The sequence below is a fragment of the Epinephelus fuscoguttatus genome, linkage group LG1 (genome assembly GCF_011397635.1).
Source record: "Epinephelus fuscoguttatus linkage group LG1, E.fuscoguttatus.final_Chr_v1".
In the NCBI taxonomy this organism is placed as follows: domain Eukaryota; kingdom Metazoa; phylum Chordata; class Actinopteri; order Perciformes; family Serranidae; genus Epinephelus; species Epinephelus fuscoguttatus.
Genome location: NC_064752.1, coordinates 22,235,849 through 22,251,187, shown reverse-complemented (window position 1 = coordinate 22,251,187; position 15,339 = coordinate 22,235,849). Strand labels below are relative to the sequence as shown.

The following is a 15,339-nucleotide window of genomic DNA, read 5'->3' as shown; positions in this document are numbered from 1 at the left end:
TGAAAGCATAATCCAACGTCTTTATTTACTATATACATATAAACACACAGCGTCAGTTCATGATTTTGATATTGAAACAGCATTAAGGTTCAAGCTTGGTTTGTTGTGCTCATAAAAAGCAAAGTGCATCTTGTAGCCAGTAGTCAGATTATTTTCAAAGAAATAACAAATGGATGTATCAGTCTTTGATGCAGGTGGTCTTCACGCACTGTAACTTTCACTCTCCTGCACTGATATCAGTGATTGTTTGCCAGCCTCTTGCTGTGGGATGCTAAATGACTCCTCTTTCTCTCCAAAGGGGAGTTTAGAGTCAACCTGCATCAAGTCCGTGGGCGTGACAGTCGGTGTCCCACAAGTCCCGTTTGCTATGTTGAAAGTGATGTTGACATTAACATGGGGACTGGGGGTGACGGGGCTGATGACCTGTGGGCTGGTGGGCTGAGAGGAGGGCTGAGAGGAGATCTGTGTGGGGACGCTGAGCTGGGGGCTGATGGGCTCTGTGTTGGAGAGTAATGTCATGGGCTCCGACAGAGCGGAGAGGGGATTGTGAAGAGCTACGGTGGATAACAAAGGGCCAATGGACTCCTCGCTGCTGCAGCCATCTGTCCTAGTTAAAGTTTCAGTGTTGTTACTGCTCTGACTGTGGTCACTACAGACTTCCCCATTCTGCAGCAGACACTGTTGTTCCGGCGAGGTTACTGTAAGTGAGGTCAGCTGTGTTTCCCCCAAATAACCAAGATTGATCTGCAGTAGAAAGACATGAAAAGGTTGATTCTCAGTATTCTGTATGGCTACAACTATATTTAAAAGGTATTCAAGAGGAAAAATCAAGACTCACTTTATCACCAGTCTCACAATTTCCATTTGCATCTACTTTGGGGTGAAATCTTGCGGCGTCTGGGCAAAAAAAGCAAAGTGAACATTGAGTAAAGTTGTGAAAATGTGAGACAAACAGTCACTGATAAAGATGTTGACAAATAATGGTCATTATCATTCTGTAATTCAACTTGTAGATAAGCATAATATAGACATAATCAGAGCTTTTCCACAAAATGAGAGCATGATTAATGGACTTTTATTTACCTTTCCTCCAGATTGGTTTACAGAGGGCCAGAATGACAGCGATTAGAAGAAGTATAAATCCAATGACACCGGCGATGACTGCAGCTAACAGAGAGGTAAACAGAGACACAACACAGAGGCAGAAAAAGAGAGTTGGAACACAGATTAGGAACTGTCCTTTCCTTATGGGGGAAAGAGGTTGATGCAAAATGGTGGAGGTATATCAAATAATTTTTTTAAGCCCGCACATCATCTCTTTTTTCATCATCCTTTTCCCCCATTGTCCAGTTGGATGACTGGAGGCGTGGGCCTTCTGTGGTGGTCACTGCTACAAGTTTACAGTTCATAAACAATGGAGGAGAAACTGGTGGTAGCGGTTGCTGGATACCCAGAGCTATGTGACCCGATGATAGACAGCAGGATGTCGAACCGCCTTATAGTCATCCTATAATATGTCTGGAAACGGCCATCATCAAGGCAAAGCTGCTGGAGCAACTGGTGGTACTCCCCGTGATCCACCCTCTGTATTAGGGTCTCATGTACCCACACAGATGTTTCCCTGTGCTGACACAGACTCTCACCCTCAACCAGAGCTAGAGCAAGTACCCTCTGCCTGTCCATTTTAGTAACTAACTACTAATTACTGTGAAAAAACAAACAAACATGTATGGGGGCAGGGGTCTGCAAAGGGAGTTATGTTTGACCGCGTGCAGTATTTCAAGTGTAAGTGGTTGCTTTAGAGACAGGATGAGTCATGAAGACAAAGCCACAGATGCTATTTAGAACGTGTTGAAGAAAGTAGGTCACTTTACTGTACTAACAAAGCCATGACAGGGCTTCACCTCTGAATAAAAAAAATCTACTTTGAGCCTCACAGCGTATGTTATTTATTTCATCTGGTAGATTGCCCATACTGTCCCAGTCCTTGTTATATGTTGGGAGGGGGGGTCCAGTTTTAACCATTTAACTGTAATCCATTTAACTACTGCAGTATTTTTAAAAGATACTTTTCACCTCTTCTGGTATTACTCCCAGTTACTCCACTTTTGGATCTGTTATGACATTTTGATGGAACACCTCAAAGACCTCTTCCCAAAATGTTCTTCATTTTAGGCATGTCCAAAATATGTGAATATGGTTGCCAGTGTGTGTTCGACAATTTCTCCAACATTTATTTGAATGTGTTTGGCCCATTTTAGCCACTATTTCTGGTGTCAGAAAAAAATCTTATAATTACTCTGTATTTTAATTCCCTTTGTGTATTTTAAGTAGTTACTAGATGAGCTTCAGTGCATATCTCTTCCCATACGTCCTGTGGTATGTCTGTATTCCTTTCAGTTTCCAACCTCCCTTTTATCTGTAGTGTACTATTCAAATCCATGCCTAAAAATATTTGGTAAAGATGACATATAACTTTCTTATCCTAGACCCCTGTTTGTATCTTTAACAAGAGGGCTCCAAGACTTTATCTCATTCTTTATATGATGTATGCTCTTTATTTTGGCTTTGGGGAGGGACATACAAGCTTAAATGGTTGTATTTTTTATTTCTTCTATATGCCATCTGAACCCTAAAAATTGCCACCGGGTTTGAAAGCCATTTTTTTCTTTAAAATTGCCAAAATCACACCATTTTTTTGTAGCCAGAGACCGTAAAAACAGAAATTATCACTGGATTTTCAATTTGTGACGGTCCTTGAACACATCATGTGCTACAAATGCTTCTGTAAGGAAAACCTAACCAAATATAAGCTTAAAATAGTGATATTTTGGGGCAACCTCTAACTTAACAAGTAGTGTATGCACCCCATGTAGGCTAAGAGTCCTTAGCTGCGGTAATTCCAACCTGCGCCCCTTTGCTATGTGTCATACCGCCCCCCCTTTCCTGTCACTCTACAGCTATTCTACATTAAAGGTTAAAGCCCTAAACAGTAATCTTGAAATAGTGATATTGATTTATTCTACATATCCCATTTAAAATTTCGCCAAAAATAAACTGTTTGCACTGACCAGATCCTGTAAAACAATATTAAAATGTGAGATAACAAGGCTTTTTTAAGTCTAGGATTTCGTTTTCAGTTTGAAACTTAAAAGATGAAAGGGTAAGTTTTAAAATCTAATAATTTCTGCCATGCCAAGTTATTGATGTTATTCTGGTTTATTTGGGAAAGCAGTCATTAAGCACATGTTGCTAGTGCTGGCTGTGCGAGCACTGTGATGCATGTGTGTGTGTGCTTCTGTACGTGTGTGCAGGAGTCCGTATGATGTGTAGGCCTTTTAAATTTTTTGTGTGGTAGGATTAGTGATGAGTGGCTGTCATGCTCCCATATTCTGCTTGTGTGATGATGATGCTGCAGTGTGTAAGGAGGATTTGCATTTTGTTTCAGAAATTAGCTGTTTGTTTTGGTGATAACTCCCTCTGTGCCGTTTGCTTGTTGCGTTGGCTCCATACCTACATTTGGTGTGAATATAAAAAGTACTGATAAAGCCTATGATAAAGGGAGGGTCATGTATTTTCCCCAAGTCACTCAGGGAGGCTCAAGGAAAAGTTTGTAGCTTCTGGGATGGTCAAGAGAAAAAAATCCACCCCTGTCCTCCCCAAGACCTCACACTTTTCTCATAATGACTCTTTAAGAAACACCAGAAAGTTTCCGTACGTACCCAGTATACCGTCAGATACTGTGCTTGGTGGCGGGCTTTTTGTCGAATGGTTGAACACTGCCTCTGATACAGACGGGTTCATAGACTGTGTGGAGTCTGTCAGACCACGTGGAGCCTTGGAGTCTGGGGCTGCTGAGACTGTGCTCATCACTGTACTTGCAGTTGTGAACATAGTCTCAATGCGAGGCTCTTTTGTTGAGATTTGAGGCTGCACGATGGAAATTATAGCCTCAGGTCCACACTCAGTGTCCGATTTAGCGTCGCCTTTTCTAACAACAGCCCTCCCGTGACAGCTGGTGAGAAAGATAGTGAGAGAGAGGGGTCAAAGATCTGCGCTTCAAACAGCTGTGAACGGATGTGCATATATGTTTAGACCTTGTACTCACTCTGTATGAGGCATACAGCGGTCCGTGAGGGAGACGGTGTCAGAGAACGTCCCATTCGGGCACCGTTCACACCTCACATCTGAGTTTCCTGTCCCTGAGAACAACACCCAAACGTGTTGAGATTTACTAACATTTCACCAGCAGACATCACATTTAAACCATGATACAGACTCTATGTAACATGTTACACTTTGTTATATTATACTAATAATCAAGTCTGACAGTATATTTGGTTAGTAAAGACCTTAGAGACAGGTGCAACCACTGTATCGTATTCTCATACAACTGTTTAAGTATATCTTACAAAAATGCACAGAGGCCTACAACAGTTCGTATGATTTCTAATGGAATTAGTTCACCAAGAATGTTCTCATCATGTTTGGTACATAACATTAAGTTAAAGTTAGGTAGGTTAGGTTTGGGAGAAGAAGCATGGGGCACGATTTCCAGGTTGAACGACGTGTTTCTGCGAAACAGTGTGAAACTGTGCGCAGTGGGCTTTGAGGTATGTTTTCCCTTGTTTGTTGGGTGTATCAGAGGTGTAAGCAAATCAGCAGCGACGTGTATATAAACCACATTCTGGTAGATCTTTACTGACTTGACACATACACTTTGTTTTTATATCACACTTGCTTTGACAGTGAAACAAGTAAAGCTCATTTGAACTGAATGAAACCCTGCCATATTAAAAGGCAGTGTGCTTGCAAAACACAACAGGGTATTCAAAACACCACCACTTTTGTTTAAATAAATGTTTTCTTACGTTTTGTCGGGGGTGAACCCAGCCACAGTTTGGCGCCATCACCTTATATACTCAGCGTCAAAGTTACGTACTTAACGAAACGTGACGATGTACAGTTGAAACCAGAAGTTTACATACACCATATAAAAAGGCACATAACCTTTTTTTCTCACCATCTAACATTAAATCAGATTAAACTTTTCCTGTTTTTTGGTCAATTAGGATTACCAAAATTATTTCTATTTGCTAAATACCAGAATAATGAGACAGATCATTTTTTAGACAATTTTTTATTACTTTCTTGAGAGTCAGAAGTTTACATACATTTCATTAGTATTTGGTAGCATTGCCTTTAAACTGTATGACTTGGGTCAAACGTTTTGGATATGCTTCCACAAGCTTCTCACAATAGTTTGCAGGAATTTTGGCCCATTCCTCCTGGCAGAACTGGTGTAACTGAACCAAGTTTGTAGGCCACCTTGCTCGCACATGCCTTTTCAGCTCTGCCCATAAATTTTCAATAGGATTGAGATCAGGGCTTTGTGATGGCCACTCCAAAACATTGACTTTGCTATCCTTAAGCCACTTTCTAACCAGTTTGGCAGTATGTTTAGGGTCATTGTCCATTTGGAAAACCCATTTGCCCAAGCTTTAACTTCCTGGCTGATGTCTTGAGATGTTGCTTCAGTATGTCCACATAATGTTCTTTCCTCATGATGCCATCTATTTTGTGAAGTGCACCAGTCCCTCCTGCAGCAAAACAACCCCACAACATGATGCTGCCACCCCCATGTTTCACAGTTGGGATGGTGTTCTTAGGCTTGCAAGCTTCCCCCTTCTTCCTCCAAATGTAACGATTGTCATTATGGCCAAAAAGTTCAATTTTAGTTTCGTCAGACCACAGGACATGTCTCCAAAAATTAAGGTCTTTGTCCCTGTGTGCATTTGCAAACTGTAATCTGGCTTTTTTATGTTTCTTTTGGAGTAATGGCTTCTTCCTGGGAGAGTGGCCTTTCAGCCCATGTTGGTACAGGACTCATTTCACTGTTGATAATGACACACTCTTACCAGCTTCAGCCAGCATCTTCACAAGGTCTTTTGCTTTTGTTCTTGGGTTGATGTGCACATTTCGGACCAAAGCACGTTCATCTCTGGGACACAGAACCCGTCTCCTTCCTGAGCGGTATGATGGCTGGACATTCCCATGGTGTTTATACTTGCGTATAATTGTTTGAACAGATGAACGTGGCACCTTCAGGCATCTGGAAATTGCACCCAAGGATGAACCAGACTTGTGCAAGTCCACAATTCTCTTCCTGATGTCTTGGCTGATTTCTTTTGATTTTCCCATGATGTTACACAAAGAAGCAGTGTGTTTCAGGTGTGCCTTAAAATACATCCACAGGTGTGCCTCTAATTAACCCACATGTTGTCAATAAACCTATCAGAGGCTTCCAAAGACATGACATCATCATGTGGGCTTTCCCAAATTGTTTAAAGGCATACTAATCTTAGTGTATGTAAACTTCTGACTCTCAAGAAAGTAATAAAAAATTGTCTAAAAAATGATCTGTCTCATTATTCTGGTATTTAGCAAATAGAAATAATTTTGGTAATCCTAATTGACCAAAAACAGGAAAAGTTTAGTCTGATTTAATGTTAGACGGTGAGAAAAAAAAGGTTATGTGCCTTTTTATATAGTGTATGTAAACTTCTGGTTTCAACTGTACCTTAAAATAACTCAGTTCAAGTTCAGTTGGCTTCAAGTGGGACACAGACACTAGTCTCCTGAGCAGAGTCCTGTATTTGTTTAACCCAGCCTCACCTACCTCCCTACATGGACTTCCGTTCTTCATACTACTTCCTTCTTTACTCCCGTCAGCGCATTCACATGATTGGAGCCCTCGAGATTGCATGGATTATGTAAAATGACTGGCTCATTATTATGTGTGTCGTATATGACTTGTGGTTCATTGCTACTTTACATTCTACGGTGTGTTATTTATGAATAGCAGACCACTGGCTACAGACTGAATGGCTAACTTGTGTACTTCTGATGTCATTTTCAGTGGTAACTGTAACATTTAAAGATATATAGTCAAACACAGTGGTCCCTATCTGACGTTTAAGGATTACATGTATGGTAAACACAAAAACAGTGACAAATGAAAAATATTAGTTGCTCTACCTGGCACAGACACTCCATAACCAACTTTGCATGGCTTGTATTTGGCACACGCTGTGCAGTGTTCATCTCCTATCTCGCAGTACATCCCAGGCAGGCAAACACACCTTGATCTTGTGGTAGAGGAGCAGCTCTGGGCCTCCCGCAGACCTTTCTCTGGTTGTATGTAGAAAATAATGTTTTGCTTATAGGCTTATAATTAAGACGGAACAATAAATAATTTCAAAACATTGCATCCTATAACACAGAGATTTACAATGCATCTACTTACGTCTTTTACATTTGGGGCAGGAGCGACAGTTTTGAGCAAAGTTCCAGTTCTCCATGTACAGGCCTGCTGAACATGGTTCACACTCAGTCTCAGTGGATTCAGTGCATTCTTGTATCAGCCGCTGTCCTGTTAACATAAATACATGCGTAAATCCATGTTTAAACCACATATAAGTCACTTTAAATGCATTTTACAACAGCACATGGGCATTGTAACTCCAAGGTTCCCACTAACAGGTGAAAACATAATGATTAACCCTTTGAACTCTGCAATGGGAATGGTTTATTAGTGCCTATGTTGGCATTTTTGCTTTTTGTGATGTCATTTCTTCTGAGTATCTTCAAATGCTTCATACCCCTAAAATCTACACACCCAAAATAATAATGATTATATATAATAATAATTGATTAAAGTATTGAAATTGTGTCATTAAAAAAATGATAATACAAAATTGGACATGTTTTTTCATCAGATTTTTCAAAATAAAAACACAAAACAAATGGATCCAAAAGATTTTTAAATGCAGTAACATTAACAAAATAATTCTTAATACTCTTTAAGTTATTTGAACTATGCACGTTAATTAGTTTTTAAGATATGCTCATTTTTATGAGCAGGATGCAAAGGCATTGTGTTAGACTCATTCATTCCTCTGGCGCCACTGTGCATTTTCTTGTGGTTTTGAACCACATGTAATATAACATAATGACATCATCACGAGCAAACAACCTGATAACACGAAACACAGAAGCCTCAGCTTTCTGCTGAAAAAACGAATGAATGGCCTAGTTGCTATGGTTTTTATAGTAGATCAGTATATACAGGGTCATGCAAACAACAATCTCCCGCCACCATTATGGAGAAATTCCTGGGGAAATTGCAGAGCAATTATGATGAAATACTATGTTTGCATGATATGTAACGTAGGGTAACATAAGGTAATGACATGATGGCAGGGAAGACAGACGCCTTAGCTTTCTGCTGCAAAAAGAATGAATGCTCTAGCTGTTATTGTTTTTATTTTAGATCAGTATAAACAGGTTCATGCAATAATCTCCTGCTGCCGTCTGCGGGATGTCCATTTTTAAAGGGTTAAAAGATACAGTTCACATTATTCCTCGTACATTTTCCTTTTTTTTTCATTCACGTAGTAGTATTATGTAGCTATCTTTCATACTAGTTAAAATATATCATCAGATCTTCATGCTTAAAACAGTGTTTATCACAGTCCAAAATAAAATGGTGATACATCCACTGATCAGCCAAAACATTAAAACCACTGACAGGTGAAGTGAATAACATTGATCATTGTGTTAAAATGCAATGTTCTACTGGGAAACCTTGGGTCCTGGCTTTTATATAGATGCCACTTGACACACTCCACCTACTCAAACACTGCTGCAGGCCAAGTACACTCCTCATGGCACTGGCACTCCCTAATGGCAGAGTGCCACAGCAATGTGCCCTGCCACACTGCACAAACTGCACAGGAATGGCCTGAGGCACGTGACAAAGAGTTTAAGGTGTCAAACTGGCCTCAAAATATCCCAGATCCCAATCTGGCTAAGTGTCTGGGGGCCGTGTCAGTACCCTAGAGGTACCCCCAAACCACAAGAGGGCCTCCCTGAATTGGACTTGGCTCTAACCTGTTGGGGCATGGATGCAGGTCCTCTGGGGGTGGGTGCCAGCATGTCCTGCAAATGCTCAGTCAGACTGGGATATGGGGTATTTGGAGGCCAGGTCGATGCTTTTAGCTCTCTGTCACGTTCCTCTGGGCATTTCAGAGCAGCTTTACAATGTGGCATGGTGCATCACAGGGTGTTGTTGCCATGAGGGGGTGTACTTGGTCTGTAGTGGTGTTTCGGTGGGTGGAGCAGATTGCATTGAAGACTGCGTTGTTTGGGTTTAATGTTTTGGCTGATCCGTATACTTGTTTGTGCGACACGCAATATTGTCCTACATGTATTTTATGTCTGAGGAGATTTTATCCATGCAATGCATTGAATACTGCTATATTTTAATAATGCAATTAGAGGTGTTAATTTTGAGTGCAGTAACAGATTGTGGCTGTGCAAGTTAGTAAACCCATTTTACAGCTAAAAGGCATTCAAATAAGCACTTGCTGTGACCGTCACCCACTGCATAGTGGAGAGGTGGGATGCAAAACAATTAACTCCACACTGAGTGGGAGAGATGAGGTCAGCAGGCACATGAGATCAAATTACTGCGTGAGCACATCAGCAGTTTTTATGGCCCAGATCTTTACAAGAAGATTGGGATGGTGTGGGGAGTACAGATCTGATAAAAACTCTTCAAAGGAAAATTCACATCAAGAACACGTCGTTACTAATGTAGAAACAATTGGCAGCGTTTCCACATTCCTGCTCTGCATGAGCTGCAGCATTGCACTGCTGGCTGCACCCAAATCACCCATGTCATGGTAGGCGCTTCTCAAAGCCGAAATACTTGATGTGTTAGATACCATTATATCTTTCATCTCTAGTTCTTTATAGAAGTCAATAGTGAAAAGAAATAGAAACCTCTTGTGAAATCCCCAACTGGAGTGTGGACCAAAGTGCAGCATGAACATTTTCACACAGAGAGAGCAGCAGCTTTCCGCCTTAAGCTACAATCGTTAGCCTGCCTGCCTGGCTGACTGAAGCTATTAGGCTAATGTTAGCAGCTCTGCCAGCTCTTTATTGAATTTGGAGAAGTTTACACTCCAGCAACCTCAGCAGCATTACACAAAATAGTGTTACATTTGTATCCTAAAAGCCTTTTTTTCCTCGTAATGTTTATGGTAAAACATGCTGTTTGAAATGAAATAGGAATAAGTTACGGAGGCTAAGCTAAGTAGCCAAACAGGGTTATGGAAGAACAAAATCAAAATTATCATACCTATAATTAAAGGTCTAACTAGCTCTATGTTTCAGTACAGTAAAGACTCTGTTCCTTTCTTTTCTTTTCTTCTCCATTTCGTTAAGGATGCTGACTTTCCTCCCAAAACATGCAGCTTTAGCCTTAGTGTTTTAGCACTATATCATGTATGCAGCCATTAAGTGCATAATTAAGGTCTAGTGTGTAAAATTTAGTCGGATCTAGGGTTGAGGTTGCAGATTGCAACTAACTAGAACTTCTCCTGTGTGCCAAGAATGTGGGAGAACCAACCAGCAAACTCTGGGGCTAAAATATGGTCCCAACACAGCAATGCCTAAAACTGCGGTTACGCATTTATGCAATTAAGAGCGGGAGGCTTTGAGTGACAGGCTGTCTGCCGAAATATTTCCTCGGCTTGTCAGTCAGATCCACCCCTCGCTCCTCTTATAGCGCCAGCCTCTTGCCCAAATATAGTCACTTCTGGCTTCAAAAAATCAAGATGGTGTGATGCCGAACTTGAGTCAACAAACCAATGAGTGACATCACAATAGCTACGTCCATTTTTTTTTACAGCCTATATGGCCAGCACAAAATGGCCCTATCTTGAGTTAGTGTTTGGTTTGTCCTTTCTGGACTCCATGGAAGAGGACCCACTCCATATGTAGCTTTAAAGCCAATTTAACATGGTGACCAAATGTGGAATCACAATTTCTGAGTCTGTGAGTTGATGCCACTGGACCCAAAAAGACAATACCCATATCCTACATTGCTGAAGGGACGTCATTGGTGGATACATTTTTTTAAGCGTCACAATCCCTGTGAAATGATTTGTGTCACTACTGGGATTGTATCTATTCAGTCCAACAACATTTAGAAAGTTTAGAGTGAAGTGATGAAAGTGATTAAATCATTTTCATCCCTACTCAAGTTAGCGGAGGGCTAAAGTGGAAGTTAGCCACTCGGCTGCTGTAGGCCTATGTCTCTAGTGCGCTTGCTCTATGGGCCCCACAACACACAAGATCCGAGTGATTTCATACTGTGGATATCAAGCTTTTGGCTTCATGTGCCACTGAGCAACTTTCGTAGGAATGAGCGGGCCACGCCTCCAACACTGTATCCAATTCTCTTTTTGCATCCATAGTATATGGATATAAATGGCTCATTCTAATGTAACAACAATCATTCTTAGTTTCTGGTGTTAAGACACTGATAAAAACATATTTAAGAATTTTATATTCTATTTCTGCCCTTAATCCTACACACTGGATCTTTAAGACCTCTTTTACAAGATGAGTCAGCAGGAAGCATTTAAGATTAGGCCGCAGTCTGTGTTTCCAAACTTCATGGAGCTAGCATTAGCTTAATTAGCTTGTTATCTACAGCTAAAAAAAATCTGCTTATGACTGTCATTTCAGATGATAAAATCTGTGGTTGCTGGAGGGTAATGTTGAGCCGTCTGAAATCCTGAGACCTGTTGTATAAAGATTACTAGAACTTTGGTGCTTTCCCAGAACAGAATTTGACAGGCATAGCAACAGTAACCAGGGGGCGGGGCCTAGTGAACATCAATTGTGACCAAGATATATCATGTGGGATGTTTGACAGTTAAACATTTTATGTTTTAGTGTACTTAGGTGGACAAAGTATGTCAAGTATGTTTCTAAACAAACTCAAATCCATTTGTCATTTCTGGCCTGCAATTCATATTCATTTATCTGCACACATATCAATTATATATGAAATAAGCTGATATTAGAGGATATTTTGTCCTGGCTTATTTAACGATCCAGCTCTACTTTGAACAAATAATTTTCAAGTGAATAATAGTGTCACAAAAAACTCGCTTCATATTGTCTGTCCAGATGAAACAGTGAAACTGGTAAATGTCTTAAGCTACAGTAGGTGCTGTTAATCTTATTTCACACCTCCACGCCCAAGCCTTTACCAACACGTTTCATGGCTGTCATCAAATAACTTTTATTCCGTGCTGAGAAAGCTTTCTCTTTCAGTACAGTATGTACCTTAACGTTGGTATGAGTCAGTTATTAGTAATTTTAGAAACTTAACAAGTGGCAGTTGTTGCTTTGTTTAGGAAAGCACTTACCAGGGGGGCATTTCTTGCAGCACAGGTTAGTATCATCTAATCTGTACTCTTTGTTTGGGTCAAGACAGTTTCCATCTGAGTCAGCCTGATAGGGCACAGAGCAGACCTATGGGAAAGAGAGACGAGACTTAAGAGCAACTCATCTTGTGCTGTTCAGATGGTGAGAGTGAAGAACACAAAGCCTTTTCTCGTAAGCCTCTGACACAGATGATCTGCATTAAGGCTGCAGGGGGGGCTCTGAGCTTTAAGGTAACCAGTAAGTTTGAAATCACCTATGTAGGAAATATATGCAGCCCACCTTTCTATCAGCCAGACATGTTTCCAAGCAGTAATTTAAATATTAACAATTTAGTCAGTGGCTGTCTGGTAAGGTTTTTTTCACAGAGGAGCTTGAATTAGTGGCAGACCACCCACACCTGCGCCCACCTTTTCCCTTCTGGTAACGCTGCTGGCCTGAGCAGACGTGGTCAAACAGGCAGCTATTGTTCTCAAATTATAGGAGGTGCATTTCACCTCGGCAGTATCTCTTCCTCTCTGTGGAGCCCTCCAAAATATTCCAGCTTAGGGCATTGCACGCATGCATCCATGCAGGTAACTCAGGTAAAACCTCTCCCCCTTCACAAACTAAATATCATGACTACAGCCACTGGAACTACAGTATTGTGCTGAAAAGTGATGACCCAGTGCACGGTTGCTGATACACCTGTCCTGTGCATGAGTGTTCAAAGGCTGTCACCACAGTACCCTTCGATGACAAGCAGAAGTTAGAATATGCTGACAGAAGCAGTGTATTTCTCGTATGACAGGAAACGGAGGCGGCAAGCTCAAAGCCCTCGATTCTGAAGTACAGGCTTCTGTGGTGTGACCACTGGTAGCACGGGATGTGATGACAAAGACAGAGTTCTCTGGAGCTCCTTGTTACTAATCACCGACAGCTTATGGAAGAGAACATTCTGTTTTCTCTTCCTTTTTCCTCCTGGCTGCATGCCTGGATGATAAAATGGAGGGTTGCTGCTTCAAAACCTGGTGTCTTAACAATGAGATATTCAGTCTGAAACTGCATCACATTCCAAGCAATCGAAACCAAATATTCATTCAGGTACAGCATACCACAGCAAGGCTGTCTACTGTAACACGTAGGACAAAACTGGCATTGATACAGAGAATAAATGTTTTTAAAAAAATGATAAGTTCTCCTCTTGTTGACTGACAGGTGTCAAAGTTAGCTGGACTGGAGACATGTTTAAAAGATAACATGCATGCATTTAAAATTCAACAATTACGACACTAACTTAATTTTACACATTTTCAAATGCTAATTTTTAAAGTACTCTGCCTGTCTAACTTCCCTTAAATTAATCCAAGAAAGCGAAACTTGGATGAACAACTCCTGTAGTGTTTAAGCGCTACGTTGGTCACCGGATGAATCCAGATTCTGGCTGATGTCCAACTTCTCCACACTCCCTGATAAACACAGCAAACAAGCGTGACAGGCTTAACAGACAGACACAAAGCCTACCTTGGTAGTTTGGGCATACAGCAGAATCAGCAGCACAAGTATGTCCTTCATTGCCTCTTTAAAGCAGACTGTAGACTGTAGAGGACACAGCCACCAGTGTGTGCACTGCAACAATCATTCTATAAAGGCGGGCCAGCAGTCTGCGCGAGCAGGAGCAATTTCCTTGAACTGAGTCGAGTGTTTGGGGGAAGGAAACGAGCAGGCAGGCTCTAATCTACATTCACTGATCTGACGTGAGAAAGCATTATGAGGTTAGACAGAGTTTATAAGGGGTTAAACAATGGGACTGTATTTCCATGTGAAGGATGTTTGATATCTATGAACAATTAATCTTTTTACCTGCAGTTGATAAGAGAGGAAAATACAATATCTGTAAAAAGTATTCACACCCCATAAGCATGTTTTGTTGTTTTACACCATGAATAAAAGTAGATTTAATATGATGTTTTAAAGTGATTTTAATTGAAGCTACCATGGGTAACTTTTGTAAAAGTACATTTTTGTGATACTTTCTGAAACTTTCACTACATACACACCAAACTGCATGAACAGATAACGTGAAAAAAATCATGTTCTTCTGCTTCCCTGTTTTGCTTTTAATAGTATAACCGCAAAAAAACAAAAATAAAAACAAAAATAACTAATCAGATCCGAGGAGTCTCAAACTCAGCTGTTAATCATGTCAATGACTGCTCGTGAGCTGTGGTCAAACTTTGAAACCATGCAGCGCTGAACAAATATGACTCAAGATTCTGTCTCTGCATTGCCTGTTTGTTGGCTTAAATGAAACACGTTTTGGTGTACTGTTTAGCTGTAAAATGAGAAAGTTTGTGACCAGGCCAACATGTTGAAAACAGTCAAGCGAGAACCAAGCACTAGACAAACTCTCATTTTACAGCTAAACAGTACACTAAAATATGTTTCTGAAAACATCTGAGTTGAAACAAAGGCAATGCAGTGACAGAGTCTTGATTTATGCTGTGGAGGAGTGAGGGGTGGATCTGACTGAGAAGTCGAGGACACTATCAGCCTGTCACTCAAAGCCACCCGCTCTTCATTATGTGTAACTTTAAGCCTGAATAAAATGTAAACAGGTGAGTTATATAAAAAGTCATCCCACGTACAGTTGTCATGAAGGGGGAAATTAGCTACAGAGACCAAAGCCACTTTTGTACCAGGCTGTAAACATTTGAATCAGGAGAGACTTGTTCTGAGAGAAAAGAATATTTATTTACATGTGCACATACGTATGAGAAATGTGAAAAGTCTTGACGATTCTCTGGATAAGGTGACTGGAGGTGAATGGGGTGGAGGAGAGCGTGACAATTCCGCCTATAATGACAGCTGACAGGAGCAGAGACGAGAACAGATTTAAAGTTTGGCAGCAGCAACATGAATGGCTGAAGGAGATAGTAGCAAAGTTTGATTGGCTGGAGAGATAATTGTGAATGGATTAGCATAAAGAAAGTCTTGATTGAACTTACACTGAGCTTCATGTTTATTTACCGGTATGCTGTAAAGTTGGGCATTTTA

General features: G+C 40.8%; 1 protein-coding gene across 1 annotated transcript; it reads right to left on the bottom strand.

Moving 5' to 3' along the window:
• Window positions 1-13,979, bottom strand: tnfrsf1b (tumor necrosis factor receptor superfamily, member 1B). Its single transcript, XM_049582109.1, has 9 exons — window positions 13,807-13,979; window positions 12,288-12,393; window positions 7,307-7,432; window positions 7,039-7,191; window positions 4,109-4,202; window positions 3,723-4,015; window positions 1,084-1,167; window positions 839-897; window positions 1-744 (listed from the first exon to the last, which is right to left on the bottom strand). The coding sequence occupies exons 1-9, from the start codon at window positions 13,855-13,857 to the stop codon at window positions 202-204; spliced, it is 1,509 nt and encodes a 502-aa protein (XP_049438066.1). The 5' UTR covers window positions 13,858-13,979; the 3' UTR covers window positions 1-201.
• Between the last annotated feature and the right edge of the window lie 1,360 nt (window positions 13,980-15,339).